Source organism: Ammospiza nelsoni, chromosome Z, assembly GCF_027579445.1.
Source record: "Ammospiza nelsoni isolate bAmmNel1 chromosome Z, bAmmNel1.pri, whole genome shotgun sequence".
NCBI lineage: Eukaryota > Metazoa > Chordata > Aves > Passeriformes > Passerellidae > Ammospiza > Ammospiza nelsoni.
The window spans coordinates 25,844,121-25,867,521 of NC_080669.1; the positions used below are offsets into that span (position 1 = coordinate 25,844,121).

General features: G+C 43.8%; 1 protein-coding gene across 1 annotated transcript in view; it reads right to left on the minus strand.

Annotated features, from left to right (window-relative positions):
- Positions 1-10,249: 10,249 nt before the first annotated feature.
- The window catches only part of PSD3 (pleckstrin and Sec7 domain containing 3), a 46,944-nt gene continuing 33,792 nt past the window's right edge, over positions 10,250-23,401 (minus strand). The window contains exon 8 of the mRNA XM_059492850.1: positions 10,250-19,582. Coding sequence (XP_059348833.1) covers positions 19,370-19,582 — 213 coding nt within the window. The 3' untranslated portion in view covers positions 10,250-19,369. The remainder of the gene's footprint in view (positions 19,583-23,401) is intronic.

Consider the following 23,401-nt stretch of genomic DNA (forward strand, 5'->3'; position numbering starts at 1 on the left):
GATATTTCCCATATGGCTTTCTTAGCTGCTGTGATGCAACGGGCACAAACTGTTCCCTCTGCTCCTGCACCCATTGTGCTGCAAATCTGAAAGCTCCCACACCACTAAACTGTCCCCACATGCAACTGCATCAGATTTCAAAATATAAGAAGCAGCAAGGAGTCCAATTTTTCAGAAGCAAATAGCTTCTCAGTAATAATGAATAAGCGTTTGGCTCTCTAGAAGTTCTTATTTCTATTCAGAAACATAGTTTGTTTCAGATTTTTCTTAATCTGACTTTTAAATGGATAATGCTTTTCTTGAAACCCTGTACGCCTACAGACTACTAATAGCCTCAGAAAGGGTGAATAATCATAGCATCAACTTTTTTTGGCCAAAGAGCAACATCCAGCTCCATCTAGCAAGTTCTGCCCCCTCTTCTATCTTGCCAACCCCATCAACACCCTCTGGCACAACTTGATCAGGTGGGAAGCTTGAAGTGATGTAGGATGCATATTCAGGCTCTGAGTAATGACTCATGTCTTGCTGGCACCAACACCAACAAAAGACTTCCAGGCCAAGGCTTGGGGCAAAGGATGGAGATGCCACCATTCCTCCCATCCACCTCCTGCTTGACCATGCCTCTGCAGTCTTTGTAAGCCTCCCCTCCCACTCCCTCATCCTCTGACAGCCAAAAAAACTTGTCACGTCCCTCTGATCCAGATTTCTTCACAGCACTGAGTTTTGATTCTTGCCCACTGCTCAGTCTTTCAGCCCATTCTGCCTTTCAAGCCTTCTAATGGCAGATTTCCCTTGCCATTCTCTCACAGCACCACCATCCCTTGGACTGTGACCAGGGTTTTTGTATTCTGTCAGGACATTTTGAGCTCTGCTCTGGCCCATTTAAAGGGCTCCTGCCTTTTCCCCTCCCTCCCCATGGGCATCCATCTAATTCCTCAAGCCAAACAGAACCATGCAGCCACTCAGATGGGAGGTCAGCTCTTCATCTACCTCTGGAGAGTATTGCTCACAACTGCTCTGATCCTTCTGACTCTTCCAGCAGCATTAGCAGAGCAGCACAGGCAAGTGCCAGGCAGGGTGAATGGTACAGATCATACAGTCCCCTCCCTGGCAGCTGAGCATGGGGGAGATTTCCCAGTTCTATGCAACTCAGGGCACCCAGGAGGGTGCCACTAGTGGGAGAGCTAGGACGGAGAAATTTTGGGTGCTGAATGCTGGAGCGTCAACAAGGGTAAACCCCAATAATCTGGGCTCAGATGAGACCAGATGTCTAAGCAAGGCAGCATTGCAGCTGTGTACCCACAGAGAGAGTCCAGGTAGCTGGGAAATCCACAAGAGAATGATGAAGAGTGAGTTTGATAGAAAAGAGGTGCTGCACCCTGTTTCAGCTCAGGATTTTGGAGCACAGCACTACATGCTGGCATGCTGTGAGGCAGCAGAAGCACAAAAAACCTGGACGTTCCTGGGACCATGCATGCTTAGTGCCACGGGCAATGTCATTTTGGAAAGTCAGAAGGGAAATCTGACTTGGAAAAGTTGTTGAGTTACAGACATAGTTCAATTCCATGAAGAAGCAAGAGGGACTTTCAGCTTGAAAGCTCTTCCTCTGCAACCCCACTTCACCATCCTCCACTTACAAGGGAGGAAGTCTGGGAATGCACATGGAAAGCCAGCAAGAGCATAGCACTGGGAGATACTGGAACTATGCACTGTCATCCAGCTGGACGGCTGGACGTAGTTCTTGTCTTACTTTTGACAATGCTACACATACCTTAAGGCTACACAGTGCATGAAGAGCACAGCATGGCACCTCTTTTTCAGGTGAAAAGCAGTTTAACTACACACAAAATGGGTCCCTTGAGAAATTTCCATTGGGGCTTTCCAAGATAAAATGTGTGGGAACTACAGGGTGATGCTTTCAGGAGCAGCCTTTGCAAAAGCTGTGACTGCACTAAAGCACACAGTGCAGTCAGTCAACTAATCTGTTGTCATCATGCGATGACAGATAAGTGCCAGTAATAATAACCCCATCGAGTGCCTTGCAGACTGAGCAGTGCTGGCTCTATCACATTATCAACAAGGTCATTCCTAGCCATAGTATTAGGAATTATTTCTTATTTGCATCACCCAAGGAAAAATCTTGCATTCAAAACATTTTGTTATAGTTTTGGAAAATCCTTCGATTTCCAGTATCCATGTGCCTCTTCTTCAGCTTAGTTGTCATCTAACATATTCATGTTTAATAATTTCTGTGTTAAAATCTTTAAATTATACATAAGAATTCAAAAACAAACAGAGAAGAACTTGAATATTTCATGTTAAAACTAAATGCTTTATGATTGCTTATAGAGTGAAATTAATAAGGAAACTGTGCCAATGCTGTATAATTTACACTGTGCTTAAGCACAAAACCAGGAAGGCTCTAGGGCTTAGCTCTCTTTGAAGTTGTGCTTTCATTTTCTTACCTGGTACGATGGAAGTGCTTGGGCAGCACTGCTAGGGCAGAGCTAACCTCTATCCTAAATCAAAAGAGCTCCTATTTTTGTTTATTGTGAGTAAAGTCAGCTTTAAGAACAGTTAACAGTAACAATCATCTGATCAGAGGCAAATAGTCACAGTGTTTCTTTGTCTTTGTTTTTCTCTCTTTCCTAACTATTTTGTCTGCTAATCTTCATGCTCTGCAGCCAGTCAGTGCACCCTGACCTTAATTTAATGGCAAAAAGTCCAATAATCCTCCACCCCTGAATTCAGTTTGGGCATAAATCTTTGGAACAAATCCACAGTCTGGAGGTATGGGAGGCCTACACATTGCTTAGCATAGCAGAGCTCTGAACTCAGAGGATGACTGCAGCACAGGTGACAACAAATACATCTATTGAGTTCTACTGCTTGCTCCAAAAATGGGGTTCTGCACTGAGCTAAGAGAGCTGCACATATAATAGAGGTGTTAGTCAGAATTGCAGAGATTCAGGCAGTGGCTGAAGTCTTCCCTGATGACAATTCATAACTAAAGAAGCTGAGAGCAATAACGAAGGATAAGACTAAGGATGATCTTCATAAAGGAGGTAAAGCTGTCAAAGTACTGGAGGCAGCCAGAAAAGGAGTGTGACACAAAGTAATTCACCGCTTTTTCTGGAAAAGGGGAATTCACCATCCAGATGGGTTCATAAATTCCTGTGTGACCCAGTTACTTAGGCTTTATGTGCTTTGTTTTCCCTGTAGAGGACATAGCTCACAGAGAAGATACAACTTCATGTGGTCAATTAGAACAACAATAAAAGCACTAAGGGGCACAGATAAGCAAAGAATTACATATTCCAGTGACACCAGTAAAACCAGCAGGCACAACAGCAACAGCAAGAACCATGGTAGCATTACACCATTCAAGATCAGACAGTGCAAGCACTACAGAAATTTATCAGGCCTCAAGGCATACATGCTGAGGAAATATGGAATAAAAGTTGTACTTCACGAGGAGGTACCTGAACAGAAAAGAAGGGGGCATGGGCTTTTTTTGTCCCTTCTCATTTTAGCGCCCTGTGGCAAAATCAGGGTTCCCTGGAGTTGAATGAGAAACCATGAAAATCCCACTACTTGGTGCAGGAATTGGTTTCCTTCATTAATTTCTGTCTTTTTAAAGCCATTTAGATGAGAGACAAATTGGAGCAAATTAAAAGGGGAAGTTTTTGGGGTTTGGCACCCCAATGAATCAACGTTTTTTCTCAAAATGCTCAATTTTCAGCTGATGAAAGCTAGTACATATTCTCTCTCTTTAGCACCCAAGTGATCTTTCCTTGAATTTCTGGAAGCTGGGGTCAGTTGCTCCAATTGTGATTCCAGCAGCTAGAATTTTTAAGTCAAACTCCTTAAATGCTTGAATCAAGTGGATATTTATACCCCTCAAATTCAAGGAATCAGCCTTGGTGAGTCAGAGGGAAAAGACTGCTCCTGTGATTGATCATATTAGTGACTCAAAGCCCAAGTACATTTGAACAAACTAAACTGTCCCCAGGGCTCATAAAACACTGTGCCAGGTATTTTGCATTAAAGTCATACCAATCTCTGAAAACCAAGCTGTTTGCAAAATATTAGGATTAATGTTTATTGGTATTGAATACACATAGCCAAAGCCCCTGCCCTGAAGAGTCTGCAGTTTAAATAGTATAGGCAGAACTGGCAGAACACATGCAGCTCTGGCCCTGGTCTGCTCCTGGGGAAGCTGAGGGAGCTGGGGAGCCTCTCAGGCTCTTGGGCACAGAGGCAGATCACAGTGCAGCTGTGCTGGAGCTGATAGCCCCTACCAGGAGCACCGGGCTCTCCTCTGTAATCATGAGAGATTAGGCCCCAGACTGAACCATCAGCACATAGGAACCCCTGCAGGACTTTTGCAGCTCCTAAAATTTGGCAAAAGAGGCCCTGTCAGTCATGCTGCACGCTGAACTAAGCATCAAGACACGTTTGATGATTCACAAGTGCAGCAAGAACTCAGAGGGCTGCAATTTTGCAGCCTCCAGAGACTTGTTTGTGCCAAATTTCTTAAGAAGTTTGAATTAGCTAAAGATGTGAATCAAATTGCTGTGGTATTTAAAAATGAGATTGAGCTTCTATGTCTATATTTTGAAAAGGGAATAATCTTGTCTTGCCCTGGCAGCTACATGGAGGCCACCCTGCCTCTGAATTGGGAGGTCCACACCAGTCATCAGTGCAGTGCATCTCATCCACTTTAAAAGCAGAATTACCTCACTTGAGGAGCAACTATCCAGTACAACCCTTTGTGGTGAACTCAGACATGGGAGTGGGGTAACCTTGACTCACAGTGGAGCTCAGCCATTATATTCATGAAAATGTCTCCACTGAATGCCATTGTGGGTTCAAAGGTTGGACAACTCATCATACCTTCCTGACTGAGTTTAGTTGAGCCCTAATAGAAACAAGGAGAAACCAAAAAAAAAGTGAGCAAGGAGGTCAGTGTAAACCAAAAGTGCCCACCATGACAGGCAGATACACATATCCTGGGAACAATGCAACAGTCCCCAGTCTTCACACACATGGCAGTGTAAATGCTACTGCTGTGAGAGCTAAGCATCACATTCATTAGAAATGTGATGTCTCAAAATCCCCAGTTCCAATGCTTGTCAGGTGGATGGAGCCCACTGCCCCAGGACGGAGAAAGGGCAGAGCAGCACACTGAAGTAAAGCCATACTCCAAGAGGAGCTATCATAGATGAAGTTCCCAGAAAGGCTGAAGCTGGACCAGAAGCATGTCTTACTGGCTGACTGGGTCCTTCAGAAGAGGTCTCCATCTCCATGCAAAAATTCCCTTTATATTGCTGAAGCCCAACATTTTGGTCTCTCAACCCCTTCATTCCACTCAGAGGATTATGTGCTCACCTGCAAGGGAACAAGCAGCTAGAGATTCTGTACCTTGAGCAGCTACCTCTGTGGCTTCATGCCTCTTTTCAGTTCCCCAAGTTGGATGTTCAGACCCCAAAAAGGACCACACGGCCAAAAAACTAGCCTGAAAGGAGTTTGGAGAGAGAAATAAAGCAGAGAAAAGGAAAACACAGCTCTGTAAGGTTTAAATGTACCAAGTCCCCATCATCTGCCTACATTTTGCCCACACACTGTTTAATCAGAGTGCCAGGGAGCCTGGCTCCCTGCCAACGGGAATGCAGATTCTGACAATTTGTCCAAAGTGCAGTCAGAAATTGCAGCTAAAACGAAAGAGCACTTCATTTTTTAATTCTGCGTGTGTATGTATATGCGCTTTTTTCCCCCCATGAAACAATTACAACCTCTGACTGCCGCCCACACTGCAGTTGCCTGAGAAACGCAGCGTGGGTATGGCTGTGGTAACAGGACTTGGGTTTTACACCATTCTTGCTATCACTGGCTGGCTGCAAGGCCCCCACCAAACTGTGCCAGTAGCTAGACATGGAAAGTATTCCCATGCCAGGCACAGACCACTGCAAATTTCTGCCAAGGTGAGCATCTCTAGTGTCTTTATTACTTAGGTAATTATGCTGCTAATGGCATTGGCTCCATCCACCCTTGTCTCAGTACTTGTACTTGCAGGGTGCTTAGGACAGTTCAGCCCAAGATGGGATGGAACAGGAAGCAGAGCACCACCAAGACCTAAGCACCCACTCTCACAGCGGCATCCCCACCACCACCTCAAGCAAAATAATTTCTTCTCAAAGGACAGGGCATATGTCTGTGCTGAAGACTGCACTCACAGTAAGTGTTCAGTGATGCATGTCTTGGTTTACAAGTCCTGACTGGAATTACCCTGAAAAGAAGAAGTGTACTTATTTTACACTAGACGTTTGGGCAGAGGAGAGGATTGCCTGAGCTGACTAAAAATATTCACCTTCCAAAGAGTTGATGGGGCATATCTACACTTCCCTTTTGAGGTAGAGCAGAAAGATGATTTCTGGCTGAACAAAAAGGATTTTCTTGGAGAGGAAGAAAGCAAAACATACCCACCCCCCTAAACCACTTATTTTGAACAATCTTAGTATAGCAACAGTGGAAAACAGGCTTCAGCTGTGTTTTGGGTTTTCTTTCTGTCCCTTCTGCAAAGACACGCCACATCCAGCAGACAGTGTGCAGGACCAGGCATGCTGCTGTCTTTCAAGCTATCAGGTGCAGGAAGGAATATCTACCTTGGCTAATTCTGAGAATTTCACCCCTGAAGGCCAGTGCACATCATGCTTTCCTAACCCTGTGGCAAGCCCTGGCAGCATTCAAAATGTCTCCCTCTGCAAACAATGGGGGAATAAGAACTTTTCACCAAAGAGTTCTTTGGTAAAAGGAGTGGTTAGGGAGCCTTCACAAGAGGCTGGTCCTTTCTTATTAATGGATTGTCTTTTACAAGTGGTAAATGAATCTGTGTACTGTTCAGTTGCCTCCCATGCTTTTTCTTTATAGTCTTGTTCAGTTTTTGTCTTACCTCTGGTTTTCAAACAAATGCTCTCCCTCTGGGCAAACCCTCCTTGAAATCTTCTTCTCCAGAGAGTTTCCAGTCTTTGATGCTATACTCTGCTCTCTTCTGCAAATTTTTTTAGCCATCTGTACATTTCCCCTACATTTTAAGACTGCATTATCATAAAGGCCCTTCAGTACCTTTACACATGCAGACAAGCAGTATTAGGTGAGAAAACAGTGCTTGTACACTATGAAAGTCTTTCCCTGAGATTTTAACTCACAGACCTCACTTTCCCAATATGTCATTTCTACGCTGTTTGCATTCTTGAGATTTGTGGCCTGGGTCACTGGCATAATTCAAATATTTACAAACATTCCTGCAAGCATCCTTGCAATGGTCAATGTGTTGGGGCTGAAGCAAGTTAAGACTAGGTAGGAAATGTTCTTTCCCTCAATATAATTGCTACTTCAGGAAGAACCTCCTCCATTTAGATTGCAAGGTCAAGATGTAAGTGCTATAACAAAATTACACGCTTTAGTAATTAAGCAACATGCTACTAAGGAACTGATCAATCTATTAAGTAATCAATATACTGATTATCAAACAAACACACCACTACTGCTAATCTGCAATTATACTATTTTCCGCCCTATTACACACAATTACAAAAAGCGCTTATTTCACATTCTTAAATCTTATGAATCACATACATCAACTTACACCTCAACACAACATTCACTTACAAATCCATCACTTTACATCTTTATATGACATATCACCACAGTGGAAATATGTCTCTCTGAAGCCCACCCTCTCAAAGCAAGTTTTTCAGATACAGTCCTCCTGAAAGGAATTCCTGGCAGATCAGGCTGCATATCAGCAACACATCTGTAGGTGCCTGAACTCCTCCTTTCAAAAGGTTGCCTCTTCTTTTGTTCTTTATCTGATTTTTTTGCTTTATTCATTACTGTTTCTATTTCCTGGAACAATTTTTTTGCCACTCTTCTGCCTCCCCTTCTCTGCCCAGGTTCCTCCCTAAGACACACCCCTTGTTAGCTTATCCTCACTGGCCAAATTCAACAAACCAGCCCCAAAGTCTGAACTTCCCAATGTTGTTTTTGGGACAAACTCAGCCCTTCATTACATCCCGCCTGGGAAGAGGGGACAAAACCATCTCCACAAACTTCCAGTTCATAATAGCAACACATTACCTCCCCATTCTCCAAGGCAAGTAAGTCTACTTAGTCTTGATTCCTTCACCTGATCCCAGTTTAGCTCTTTGTCTTTGCATCTTATTGTGAGGACCAAGCCATCAAAACAAAAAACCTGCATAATTTATGTATTGATCTATCCAAAAGCTAGCTGTCGAATGGGACCAGAAAAAAATGTCCTAAAATGAATGTGACCATGACACAGAAAACCTGGCAAGGTGGATAGCTGTTTTGCAGTAACTCATGTTTTCTAGGATGACCCTTTTTCTGGGAGAAATAGTTAGCATAGTGGCTGACATAATTTGAGAAACACCGATTTAGTAGCAAACATGGAAAGAAACAGATGCGATGTGCAATGACCTGAAAAATGAAAACCTGGGTTACCATCACGTGATTTCTTCCAGCTCTACCTTAAAAGCCACTGGGTATTTCTGCCCTTACCTTGTAGATTAGGAGGCCACTGCAGTCCATCAGCGCTCTGGTGGATAAGAACTTTCTTCTTATTTCCAATCTAGAGATAATCACGACAATTTCAGACCAAACTGTGCATTACTTTGGGCTAAGTCTCTTTCTCATGCTACATTATTTATGAATACCCAAAGAAATGTGTAGCTGCTGTAGACTGTGGAGGTTTCTCCTGCATACACAAACTAGCCTTTTTAGTCTTCCTTGATAATTATATTCTGTACTTGGAAATTTGAACTGAAAATGGACAATGAAGAGAATATAAATACATTTGTCTTTCAGTTTGCACTTGTTCTGTCATTTTGTTCTAGCTCACTGCATTGTGAGCAACGTGACGTGACTAATGATTCCAGGTAGAAAAACCATCAGAAAATGCTCAGCGTTGACTCTGTCAGCTAGGAAGAAACAGTAAGAAAAGATGTGGTGAGCAGTACTGACATTAACATTCATACACAGTTCAAACATTCATTTGGGCTTAGAGGAGGCTTTTAATACATCTTTGTAAAATACTCCCACCCATCCTTACCACCACTTTGTTTAGTCTTCTCATTAAAAACATATTAATCCAGAACTCTGCATTGGAATAAAAAATCCCCAAGTCCTTTGAAGCAATAATGCAGGATGGTGTAACAGCGAAAAAATCTGATACCCCAAGGCATACTGTGAAAAAACAAACAAACAAACAAACAAACACACACACACACACACACACAGAGTTATCTCAAGTGTGAAAGTCTTACCATTCATCTAAAGGCAACATGATGAGGAAAAATATAAAGAAACAGTCACCTCAATATAGTCAAACAGTCACAGAGATCTTGGTAAGAAACAACATATCTTCCTTACTATTGTTCCAAGTACAAACTGCTAGCCCTGTTGTAAATCTTGGGCATGCCCCATCTGTGTTGGACACATCCTCTCCATCTGCCCTGTGACCCACCCTCCACAAAGCATACTAACTTCCCATGTTGAGCTATGTCCAACCCAAGAACTGCAAGCACAACGCTGTTTGCTGTGTGTTGTACAGAGTGTTTCTCCTTACTTTGGATAGGCACAGTTTCTTAACCACACCCACCTCTGCCTTTTTATACTCCATCTTTTTCTTTAGCGTCTGACTCTTCTGCCTGTCATGGGTCCTTTCTTCCCATACACCACGTCAACAGCAATTTCCAACCTCAAGAGTGACCCCCTCATATAAATGTTGAGATCAACTCCCAGTCATTTCTGAGCAGCTGTTTGCTGCAGCTTTGCTCCTTTAATCCACATGCTGGTAAACCCATTTTAAATCAGTTAATTCTCTTTTTGCTGTCTCTTCACAGCAAGCAGTGGTAGCTCTGCAGGCTATACACTCTGACGAAACTGGAATGGGTGCCACCTCTTGCACAGGTGCAGCAGGAAGAGAGATGTGCTCCAGCTGCCCTCACATAGGACTAGTGTGCACAAATTGCCACTGGCTCCATTGGTTACGCCAACTGCAGGTCAGATCCAGACTGTAAGGCAGACAGTACACATATGCTTCAGCTCAGGAAACCTTGAAACTACTGACTGCCAAGAGTCAGAAGCGGGACAGTCATTCACTGTAAAGCCACTTTCATGGTCTTAGTTGTAGGAGCAACTGTTAGGGTTCCAATAAAAAACATCCAGCTGCAGAACGCGAAATACATTTGGTTTATTTCTTTCTGAAGTTTGTACATATACATATATCATTATACATACGTGAGATCCTTCAATAGGGTTGCTTGAGTTCAATGACAAAAATTATTGGGAAGCTTGCAGGCTGTTTGTTGCCCGTAAGCAACATTTATTCCAACTTATAAAAACACAGAGGAACAGAGTTATAGTCAGGAACATGGACACAAGAGAGAAGTCTACTTTTTATCTCACAGTTTCAATACATCAAAGGCAAATTATTTGTCTGTATACTGTAGGCTTACTTTATCAGCAATGATAAAATAGAGGAAAATATTTATATACAGTCACCTCAAGTGAAAAATAAAGCAATGTAAACTTAAATTCCAAAATATTATTTTAAATGATATAACAATATCCCCAAAAGTCCTTCTTCCAAGGGGAAGAGGACTGATTAAGTGCCTTCATTTATCAGGAAATGATCATTCTAGTACCAGATACATGAAGCAGAATAAGGGAGGGCATCCTGTGATACCTGTAGAAAAGAGTGACAACTCTGCTTCAGGAAAGCATCTCTGTGTAAGCAAGTATATGTTTGAGTCCTTATGGACATCAGCAGCACATGGAAAAATCTTCCCTGAACCAGGGCTTGATTTAAGTCTGCACAGCTCTGACTCTAACCACCAAGTACGCCTTTTTGGCCATGCCTATTCCCAGGGACAAAACAGGGTATCCTGGTGGTAGGATAGTGTCAAACCTGAGATGATGACCTCCCCCAGAGTCAGAACAGCAAGTTCCATGCTGCTGGAAAAGATTTAATGGCTACCTCAATATTGTTGCTTCACAGCAGACCAAGAAGTTACCACAAAGCAGTGAGACTGGGACTGTCTCTAGTGTATTACATGGAAAACACTCCAGCAATTCAGTGATGAGAGTAAACTGAATTCAAGGTTACCAGAAAGAAGGTTCCTACACATCACAGAAGCGACTGGAGACCACCCAGAGGAAAGGTCTTGCAAGGACTGTTGTCAAGTCCTGTAAGGTTAGTTCTGCACACAAGAGATGTATAAGGTGTATGTACGTGCATGTGCAAAATGTTTTTCTGCATCACCACTGCTGAGAGTTGTGCTTCCCATTGGCTACCAAGCAACATTGACTGAAAATTCAGTCCTCTTTCTCAGCCTAAGGGAAAACAACATAGCAACAGCTCAGGTGGAGGGTAAATGACACTTCTTAACTGTGACTCTGAAACTGACAGTGCTCACCCACATCTTCCCACCACCATGGAGGGCAGGAAACCCAAGGGAGAAGCCCAGTACCTGAAAAACGATTAGGACTGCAGCTTGCCCAAAGCAAGGTGACACGGTGGTCTTCTTAATTTCATTCTGAGCTGCAGTTCACTCACGTCTCAGTTCTGCAAGGCGCAATCACTCTGGCTGTGGTCCAGTGAAGTGCAAAGGTATAGTTTCACTATTGAAGTTGCTTAAGTGCTTCAACCTAACTGCATGCTAAAGAGTTTTATGACTCCATGTAAGAATCACACCCTCAGCTTTTGCTCTCTCTTTGCAAGAATAATGCAGATCGTGCTACTGTTTCCCTTATTAGAATGCAATAGGAAAACTCACTGGATTTCCCTATGTCTTTTGCCTCAGACCAGCAACTTGTTAAAAGGTTGTTCAATGCTCTCAAAAGAAACCTCTGGGAGGCATAAGAGATGCCCAAGATAGGTATTTCAGCCCTGTTGCTCTTCTCTTCCCTACTGACGAGCCACTCTTCGGGAAATTTGAACAGTTGTAGAAGAATAAACCCCTCACTACTGCTGTACTGTTGTGTCTGCAGGAGACATCACAGGCACCTGTCCTTCTTGGACACTTTGGACATGATGTCCCTTTGCTAAATTTTCACAGAACAAGGTCAACATTTTCAGAAGTAAAGCTGTGTATTAGATCCCCAGAGCATGATTTTCAGAAGAAGTCAGCATGGATGCTCCTTGTACAGGCATCGGTTGATATAAACTGGGAGAAAGTCAGCCCAGTGTTAAGCTAGCAGAAAATTCCACCCACTAGCTCTTGCTTAGACTCTCAAATATATGCCTTGCTTTCAACATGCAAAACAACAGGCAGCCCCTGGTGGACAACGCATGAAGATCAAAGCAGCTCAAAGTATACCTTAAATCTGCAAAAACTCTGATAGCTGTTTAACCTCACTTGAGAACAATTAGAACAACAAGCATCCTAACAATGTTTGCAGCTGCTGAATGCTTTGACCAAACAAGCCCCAGAAAAGAACAGCAGGTTCTGCAGTGCTGAGCCATAGAAGCCATACTATACTTAGGAAATACACACATTTATAGGCATCAATTAAACATGTTCACCAAGTAATGTAAGTCTCAGAGTGTACCTCACACAGAGGAGTGATTTAAAAGTTTTTCAACAGCCAAAAAAACTCTGTCCTTTTAGCCAAACTATAATTCTAGACTCAAGTAAGAGGACACAGTTGTCATGAATATGTACAAATTTAAAAAAAAACCCCAACCACAACCCACCCCTGTTCTCATCCTACAGTCTTTCAGAATCTGACAGCTCTGAGTATGAGAATTTCGTAAGTGTGTGAGTTAAGACTTATATTACCAGTAGAGTTTGGGCTGCGTGGTGACACAGACTTGATAGCATTTATCTCCCTCTTCCACCAAGAGGCTAAGGGGAGTTGGAGGATTTTGTGTTACACAGGTCTTCATGGCAGCTTAGCTAGCTGCTCTGTCACTACACCATGATATCAATTGGCCCAAGCTGAAACTTTGCCTGTGTAAACAAAAATTGTCTTCTTGTGTTAGTCTCATCTGTGAGTTACAGACAGGATGACTGCCAGAGTGGCTACGAATTACAGTGGTTTCTGTCAGAGAAAAATCCTGCCCTTGTGGCTTGTTGCACTTTCAATGCTTGCATTGCTAAGTGATGTACCTTTGTTGGTCCAAATAAACCTCTGGCCTGCACTCCAGCTGGTTTCTGGCTCACTTTAACAGCATATGCCATGGGAGGTCCCTCATTGATTAAACATCTATAATTTTTATAGAATAATTAAGCACTCAAAGGCAGGCAAGAAAGAACACATTGGACTAGTCTAAATTTGCTCCTTCAGACCACAAGGGCAAAGTCAGGTCAATGGTCTAACCTTTGTGAAAGTTCTTGCTTGCATTTGGTAAGGGATGGGCTCTAATAAATAACTAAAACACAACCTTAATTCAGCTAACAAAATATTTGATCAAGGGACATTCTCTCAGGCAAGGCAAGGCCTTTCAATGTTCAACTCTATGCTGCCATCAGCAGAGCAGATACTCCTAGATGGCATTCAGACTTTTTCCAAAGACCTCTCCTCCTTGCTCTCATGTTAACCAGTCTTCTCACAAAGGACCTATGGTATCCCTGGATAGGGGTGCCGCTCTCACAAGGGAGAAAAGCAGCAGGTGGTAAAGACAGTTCCTCAAGCAGCACAGACTAGAAGAAAAAGGAAGCCAGAATTTCTCATTACCTCCAACACTGAGGGCAATGTTAGAGCTCACAGTCTCCAGCAGGTAACCAGCCATGGAGGGTGGCACTGGCTTCTTCACACAGCATCACTGTGCTGTGCACTGATGCTCAGCTCAGGTGGTAGCATTTCTCTGAAGGCTGACAAAGCCTCTTCTTCCTGGAGCTCAGGTCTCCACAGTGAAGCTCCAAGTGAAGCAACCCATTATACCTATGCTGCTGGGAGAGCTCTGGGAGACAGGACAGGAGAGGCCAGATGTACTGCTTCTATATGCACTAAAAATATCCTTTAAAAAGCACAAGCTGCAGACTAGCTTTTTCTGAGACAGCTTCTATGGTTCATCCCTCTAGGAAGCCTAGATACCAGATGCTGAGAACACATGCTGGGGAGCAATGATTGTGCTATGACAAGAAATGTGGACTTCTTAAGATTTCTCGGCATAATATGAGCATACTGTCTTTGACCCTGAAGAAGCAGCCAGTGTTTCCAACAACCTGGATACTAGAAGAGTAAGAATGTTGCAAGTGTCTGGTCTAAGTGTGGGAAGGGCGACTTTGCATCCCTGCAGCATAGAACTAGAGGATCACAGCAGTCTAAAACTCGGTCTCGCACCTCCCAGCTATAACTGTGGCTGGAAACACAGGCTACCAACAAGCAGAGTGAAAAAGCTGTTCACAGGGTTATCCACTCAATGCAGCACTGCTTCAGAGCAGGTTTTCTCAATGCAAGATGGGAGAGTCAAATTTTCTGGATTTCTGCAAGCATGGAAGGAAACAGATCTGTTATACAGAAGCAGCTGAGGTGCTAAGATGACAGACAAGAGCAGCTTGTCAGAAAAGGAGGAGGAGCTGTCAGACTAACTGTAATAAGACCAAAATTAATTTAAAAATGGAGAATGCAGACACAGTAAGCAGTAAGCCATCTGCAGAGAAAAGCCTTTCCCACTTTCAAGGAGAACAATGCCATACAATGCCTCCAAGAAGCCTGATGATAACCCTGTCATCTCTGACTTCTTCCACTGCCATAGCCACATCTTCACTGAATGGCCTACTCCAGTCAAGCAAAAACCTCATTTACCCACTGGAGAAAGGCAAAAGTTTTGGCTTTTTCAAGCCAGAAAAGCAACCAGCCTTGTTATCTGAAGGCACTGGAGCTGTGAAAAGTCACTGAACAGTCCCTGGAGGTCTGTTGGGCCAAACTCCTCCACAAAGCAGGGTTGTGCGGGGCACAGCTGTCCATGAGAGCCCCTTAACACAGACAGACTGCAACCTGGGAGCAGGCAGGATCAGAGGGGAAGTATTTTAGTGAGGAGCTGTTACTAATCATTAGAAAGTTTCTGGTAACCATTTACAAGTGACCGGCTACAGATGAAAAACTGAGCTGGCAACACAGCTGAACAGCATTCCCGCACAACTCTGCTGCATTAATCACTCTGCTGGCTGACTTACCTCTCTACATCAACTGAAGACACAACATAAATACTGGATTTAGAAGCTGTAGTCATGTTCACTGGTTCATGCGTAATTTATCTGCAAGATGCAGACAAACACACAACTAGTCCGGGGAGTCCCTTTTGCAGCCGCTGATGAAAAAAAATCCATCTCAAACAGTCCCCTGCATCCTGCTGAATCATAGAGGAGACTATGGCTTTGGCTTCAGGAGAGTATTTCACCCACATTGGTTGCTGGGTGGGGAGACGGGAAGGCAGTTTTCCCTTTCTCCATCAGCCCTCTGCTGTCAGGTGCAGACTAGTGGGGTCCTTTCCTGTCTCTCCTCCCTTAGTTGGGGATAGCAGACAGTTCAGCCCCTGGAGCCAGCAACACTTCAGAGCCAGGTGAGTCCCCCCAGAACCAGTATCTGCACCTTAAGGGGAAGTAAGGAGGTGTTAGCTTTAGCCTGCTCCCTCTCTTTGCATCCCCACTCTCTACATGCAGGCAGAGGCCTCGTCTGAGCAATGATAGCACACTGGAGCAGGAAGGGTGACAAGGAAGGATGGCACCTCCCTGCGTCACCAATGCAAAGGCTCTCCCACATGCACACATGCTCATGGCAGCCAGCCAGTAGCTCCTTACACTGAGTACACCCAGGAAACTGCAGGCTGCTCCAGTGATTTGTAGCTCATGTCCCAGAGGCAGGCTGGAAACCAGCAGAATATTCTTACATACTGCAACCAGAGCTCCTGAGTCGCTGCAGTCAAGCACTGGTCTTCCCTAGAGGGAAACATTTCTGCAAAGAAAGGCAGGGTGCAGGGTACCATGCAAACCTCCCTGGTCAGATTCTTAATGGTGCTACTGAAGGAGATGCACCACTTAGACCACCACTGAGAACCTGCCCTATCCTATATAGTACGATCAGGAGGGAAAAAAACTAATTACAATACTGATTGGTAGATGAACCTATTCCCAAGGAAGGGCAGGAGTCTTAGACTTTTGCAACAGGATCAGATTTTTTTCTTGTTCTCCAAAGTGTGCTTTTCTACACAGGTGCCTGGCATGCTTATACATTGTAAAGCAACAAAGGAAAATGGCATTAATTAAAACTGGAGCAGAAACTATAAATTCTGGGTAAACTGATCTGCACACCTCAACAGTCTCAGCAAGACTGCTCTAAGCTCAACAAATGTTTAATGACTAAAAAATGCAAAAATTAAAATCTGCATTTGATACATTCAGATGAGACCTAAAAAAAATACTCTGTTTACAAGTATACACGGAAATAGATAATAAATAATGAAAAAACCATCCTTTTTGCAGTTCACTTTTTGATTTTTCCTATTGCTTCAAATCATCTTTTCTGCAATGACTTTGAAGAGGAATTACCCAGTTTCTGTGTCAAAGCTGGAAAATGCATTTAACAGGAGTAATTTCTTCTTGAGTTCAGCAATTTAACTGGAATTTTCAGCAACCAAAATATGTTTAAAGCCAGGGAAGAAGAAAGTTAAATGTCACCTCTTTGCCTTTTGAAGCACCGCACTCCATAAATACAAGAGGTTTGCCAAGCATCTTCTAGCCTGCCTTCAAAAAGACCATCTACTCAACCCAACCCTGACAGCCAAGCAGGGCCATTTATAGATCTGCACCTTTTTTCGGTTTTGTTTCTGCTGCATGTATCCTACTGTAATATAAAATAATTCACAGAATGATGTACTGGTTCTGGCCAGGACAGGGTTAATTTATGCAGTAGCCCGGCAGGATCATGGCTTGGACTTGAAGGTTATTCTATACCACTTCATGTCATTTTCCAGGAACAGGAGAAGATGTCCCTCCTGGGTCGGAGTATTGGGAAGCAAATGGTTGGGTATTGTTGGGTATTGGTGAGTATTCTTGAGCACTGTGTTATTAATACTGCTGCTGTTTACCATTCATTTTCTTATCTCATTCCCACTTCCAGTAAATTTTGTTATCTCAGCCTGTGGTCTTTGCCCTTTATGCTTCCAATTCTCCTCTCCAGCCCACAGCAAGGATGGGAGGAGAAGGAGGGAGTGAGCAAGGACCATGTAGTTTGGAGAGTCTCAGTGGGAACACTAAATACCACTCCTCAATCATAAAAGGGAGGTCAAGTTTTCTTCCCAGAGGAGTATTCCACATTTCTCAACTCTGACAGATGCCAGATGGATGCACATCTCAACATCACTCATGAGAACAGTCTCATCTGGCTTGGCTACCAGGCTGCAGCTGCAAGGATCAATTTGCCCCAAAACCTCACATCTGAGAATGCAACATCACTGTTACAGCCAACAGACAGCACAACACCACAAAAGCTGTTGCATGGTGGTACTCAGTAGGGAAGGCAAGTCATGCAGTGGCTGTTAAGGGCGTTTTCTCTTTGATCACTCTTAGTTTCTGCCCACTGGACTGGCAGCTCAATAAAACTAGATGAATTGACTTGGACCCTTGGGAAGCCAGGCAGAACACACATCCACTCAGATAGCAATTTTTTTGATGTACGGCCCTTTGACTACTTGGGCTGAAAATACCAGTGCATTTCTAAACAGTCCTTGCATTGATCTTGACATTTCTATATGCATCAAGAATTGCATTCAACAAGAAGGCTGTCTTGTGCCAGGCACAACAGAACAAACAGCAAGGAGCAGTTTTCAACTGGCCCTCAACATTATCTCCCAAGGCGCTCTGTGGGAAAGGCCAGTTTGGTAGTACTACTTCATATAGGGAAAGGGTGACACAAAATGGGAGAGACCTGTCCAAGCTCACCCTGTGGGCCAGTATAAAAACTGAGATTAAAACTCAGGTAACAAGTTGGGTAACAGGAAAGCCAGCACTCTCTGCAGATCCATGACACTGCCCAGACAAGAGGGGCTGGGAAGTAGGAAAATTATTTCTATGTCATCTTTCTGCTCTCTGTGCCTGAAAAACTGCTGGCCACCCCAAGGGTCTATGGCACAAACAGGGCATAGAGTGTACCTTTCAGGTATGTAAAGACCTACCCATGGTGGTCTCTCCCAGATCTGTGCTCCCCTTGAAAAGTCTGGCACAGGGTATGCAGGAACTGTGAGGAGGCACCAGCCTCTTCCACCTATATGTGAGCTAAAGAAGGAAAATGGAGAACTGAGGAGAATCCCGTTCTGAAGAAAAAAGGCAAAGTGCTTTGTCACTATGAGAGGAATTGAAAGCAGCTCTCTTTGCACACCAACAAGGAAACCCCCGGAAGGGGAAGCGACAGGACACAATATATCATAAGGCTCTATATAGCAGCTAAGTGAGAGCGTATAGTTAAAAACTACACAGAGGCCCTTTGTCTTTAATATATATAATTAATATATAATGCTAATGGCTGACATCTACAGCAGCCTTTTCTGCAAATAAATGTGAAGCCCAGATAGCCATTCCAACTGGGTAATCCCTAATCTTCCTGACTGCAGAGACAGCATGGGTTTGGATGCCTTCCAGGCTGCAAACTCAGGAGAAGGCTCCCTGCTTGGGAGGAAGCAAACAAATTATTCCAATGCCATCATCTCAGCATTGTCAGAGGTTTCCAGGTTCATTCCTTCACACACGCAAAGTGTTCAGGGTCAATGCAGTAACAATAAGCAACAGTGACTATTTACTGTACCACCTGCTGCTCAGTACCAGTACCAACATGCCTTACATTGTCAGGAAACTAGTGCTCCCACCACCCTACCCTATAGTCAGCCTTCTGCAGCTGCATGTTTGCACAGCTTTTCTCACAGCTACAGCTCACATTCACAGCACTGCAGCACTTGTCCAGTTATTTTTCCCACCCACCACGTAAATAAAGTGACAAGTGACTTGAGAGATGAAAGCCACATGCCGATGGGAGGAGATAAATGGGGAGGAGACAGAATAAACGTCACAGCTCTCTACCCCTTCCCCAGCTCCTTTAGAAACAGAATAACACAAAAAAGTCCCGATGCTTCAATTGCTAAATGATAAATTAACAAAGCAAAGCAAAGCAGGAGCGAAGACATCTCCCACAATCTGCACAGAAACAGCAAAATATACAATAGAAAATGTCACTAACACCCCATTCAGGCAGATGCACTTATTTTTTGTGAATGACAGGTTATTAAATGAAAAAATTTTGACCACCAATACTTTGCTGCATGGCTGTTCCCCTAGTTGTCATTTCCATCCTAAGTGACCTTCTGCTTAATGCTGGGTGTTTCTGGCCTGTAGTCCTTCCTCTCTGAGACATTGCGTTTCACCTTGGCACTAACTGGAGACTCCTGATTCAAAGAAGGACTTGAGTGGGATTTCTTCAGTCCTGGTGCATCGTTCTCTCCTCCACTCAGCAGCTCCTTCACCCCTTCTTTCAGTAGGCCAACGTAAATCTCATAGCGATTTTTCTGGGAAATGAAAAGAAAGACCCAAATTAGTCTCAAAGAAATTCTGTAAGGGCACATGAGAGACCACCTCAGTAACTTAATGCTTTCTGCTGGCCTTGAAAGCCAGGAGCTCAGCATGTATGCAAACAATGGTGCCTACTGTGGATATGGACAACAGTGGCTAATGTAAATTAAACAAAGAGGATTTCAGGCAGACTGAGGCCTGTGTAATTAGAGGCACTCAGTTCTGCAACACACAAATCCTGATGCTCCAATGAGTGTTGGCTCCCATTCCAAGTAACACCATCAAATGAAAGCTTGCTACTTTAGTCATGCTGAGACCAAAGCTGTGCTCACACATTCTGAGATCCTATGTGCTCAGGCATGCATGGAGATAAAGTGCACTAAACTAAGGACAACAAAAATCCTGCTCTGCTGCAATCCTCCACTCCCACCAGCAGGTCCTGCTTTTCTTATCCACGGGGGAGAAACCAAAGCAGGGTCTAAGTTCAGACTGTACCATCACGGCCACCACTAGGCATGTGGGAAAATCTTCTAAAAGGCCAGACCTTAACAAAAAGGAGCAGATGAGAAGGCTATGACAGCAGCAAGGCATGTTTCCCTGCTATGTCACTCACAGGGAATGAGGAAGGTTGCTATCTGTCCAGACATTTCTATTTGTCAACTGGAAAAAGTTCACTTTACTGTGCCCCATGCCCATTTGTTCTATCCCTCATCTGGACCAGAGTTTTCCCTCTCCAACAGGAAGGTTTCATTCTGTTTGCTCCAATGGCATCATTTTCCACAAAACAATTTAGCAAGGAAGAAAATGAGGGTATGGTAACAGAAGACCCCTGAAAGTTCTCAGAAACAGATGTTGAGACGGAGGTCCTGAGAACATTCATAGGATTTATTTAGTAACTTGCCCCTGATATATCCACTTAAAGACATGGTGCAGGCATTGTAATTACAGCGATCTCAGTGTGCTGAGAGTCAGGGAACGTGGATGTAAATATCTGTACTGATTGTTAACTTGTATTTGAAAGTGGCAAACAGCAGCCAAGCTATTATGTTCCTGACAGAGGAAAGAAAAGTATTTAAGAAAATATTTTACATTTTCTAACAAAATAATAAAGTTCTGGTAAAAACATTTATTTAAGGGCAGGAAGTCAAAAAGCTTTGAAGTATGGAATATAAAGGGGGAAAAAAGAAGAGAATGTGACTGGCTTTTGAGAATCCTTTGAATAAACAAATCCTCACAGAGGAGAATCATAACAGAATCCTCCTACAAATTAAATAAATAAGCATTCCTATGACTTCCATATCTGGAGATGGAGCTCCACAACGTGAGAGACAAACACATGAAGCAGGTAAGATGTGTCATTTAATAAAAATGGAAATGGAGAAACAGCAAGAACTCCGACGATGATGCACTGAGCTGATGGATGATTCACCACAAAATGAACCAGACGCTTCTGCAAAAGGCCAGCCAGTGCTCTTAGCTTGGGAACAGCATAATATCATGAAATTGAGAGGGGGGTTTTACTTGTATGGATTTATGCTTTTACAGGTCCAGTAAACACCACCAAAGTCTCAAGACTCGGCAATCAGAATGGAAATCCAGGACCTGCATGTGTGCAAAAGGCCATTTTCCCCTGGACTTTGTGGGCCCTTGATTTCTATTACAATTAATCAACACACTTCTACTTTGATTTCAACCACAACAAAGTTGGTCTTTCAGCGACCTGACATTTGAAGTTAGATAAACGTTACTGGAAATTTTGCTTTGAAAGAAATCAATTTGGCAATTTCTGTCAAGAAATAAAACCACAGAAGTCGAAACCATTCAAAAGCTTCTGCAACATTATCTCTGAAGAATGAATGCACATAATAATGAAGTATGAAGTAGCCGCACATCGGTATTCTGGCTTCACCTCTCATCTGATAGCACTCAAAAGGTACTTCTCTAACTATAAATTTTCTGCAATAAGCAACTAATTTTTTTCAATCTTATGCAGTACTTCCTCAGAGAACAGGCAATGAAAGCTGTTCCTTCCATGCTGGGTGTAAGTAAAGACACCATCAAAAACAAATGCTACTGGCTGCATACCTGAACAAGGACCAGTTACCTCATGCTTCACCTCCCCTTCATCTCACATGTCTTTTGCTAGGAACAAGAATGAAGGCATCACCAGTGTGTGAACAAAAAGAAATTGTAAGGACCTACAGAAAAGGAAATTGGCATCTTCCTTCCAAATGGTACTATGCTGCTACCTTAGGGACTCACAGGACCTTTTGGTGTGTTTCCCAAGATGTATCAGCATAGCCACCTGTACACAGACACTAGGTTTAGCCTGCTGGCTCAGCCTGAAAGAGACAGTTACAAAATCCTACCTCTCCTGCCCCTTGCATTTAATCTCATACAGTCAGCTCTTTCACCACTCCTGCCAACCCTGACAGGACATTGTTCTAAAGGGAAGCTTTCCATTCACAAAGTTTCCATTCACAATTTTCATACAGCTCAACATTTAGGTTTGGTTTGGGATTTTTACTGCCTCACAGAATAATAGAATTAACTGAGTTGGAAGGGGTCCACAGGGATAATCTAGTCCAATTCCTAGCCCTGCTCAGGACCATCCACAAGAATCACACCATGTACCTGAGAGCATTGTCCAAACGATTCTTGAACTCTGTCAGGCTGGTGCTGTGATCATTGCCCTGGGGAGCCAGTTCCAGTGCCCAACCAGCCTCTGGGTGAAGAAGAACTTCTCTCCAATGTCTAGCCTAAACCTTCCCTGACATAGCTGCAGGCCATTCCCACACATCATCACAGACATATCAGTGCCTGTCCCTCGTCTTCCCCTCACAAGAAAGTTGTTGACTGCAATGAAGTCTCCCCTTAGCTCCTCCCTCTCCTCCAGGCTGAACAAACCGAGAGACCTCAGCTACTCATCATGACTTCCCCTTAAGGCCTTCATAATCTTTACTGCCCTCCTTTGGCAGCTTTGAGGCTTCATATCTTTCTTATACTGAGGACCCAAAACTGGCCCCAGCACTCAAGGTGAGGCTGCTCCAGTGCAGAGGAGAGTGCCTCATGGCTGCTGATGCTGAGCCTGATACACCCCAGGACAGAGTTGGCCCTCCTGCCACCAGAGCACTGCTGACTCATGTTCAACTTGCCCTTGACCAGGACCCCAGGTCCCTTTCCATGGCACTGCTCTCCATTTTCTCATTCCCAGGTGCTCCATACACCCAGGGTTGTCCCAACTGAGATGCAGAATCCAGCACTTTCCCTTGTTGAACTTCATACAGGCGGTGATTGCCCAGCCCCATAATTGGTCAAGGTCTCTCTGTAGGGCCTCCTAGCCTTCAAGGGAGTCAGCACCTTCTCCCAGTTCTGTATCATCTGCAAACTTGCTTAGTATCCCCTCCAGTCCTGTGTCCAAGTCATTTATGAAGATGTTGAAGAGCACAGGGCTAAGGATGAAGCCCTGTGGAACCCCACCAGTGACAGGTCACACCAGTCTGATGTCACCCCATTCATTGCACCCCTTTTGCCCGACCCCTGAGCCAGCTGCTCACCCACCACATAATGTGTTTATCCAGGTGTGGGCTGGACATTTTCTCCAGAAGGGTCCTGAGAGAGACAGTATCAAAAGCTTTATGAAATAAAAAAAAAAAATATTGCATTAACTGGCTTCTGTTGATCAAGTAAGTGGGTTATCCTGTCATAAAAGAAAACCAGGTTGGACAAGCCTGACTTTCCTCTCATAAAGCTGTGCTGGCTGTGATGATGGTTCCAGTGTCCTCCAGATGTTTTCCAATACTTCCCAGAACCAT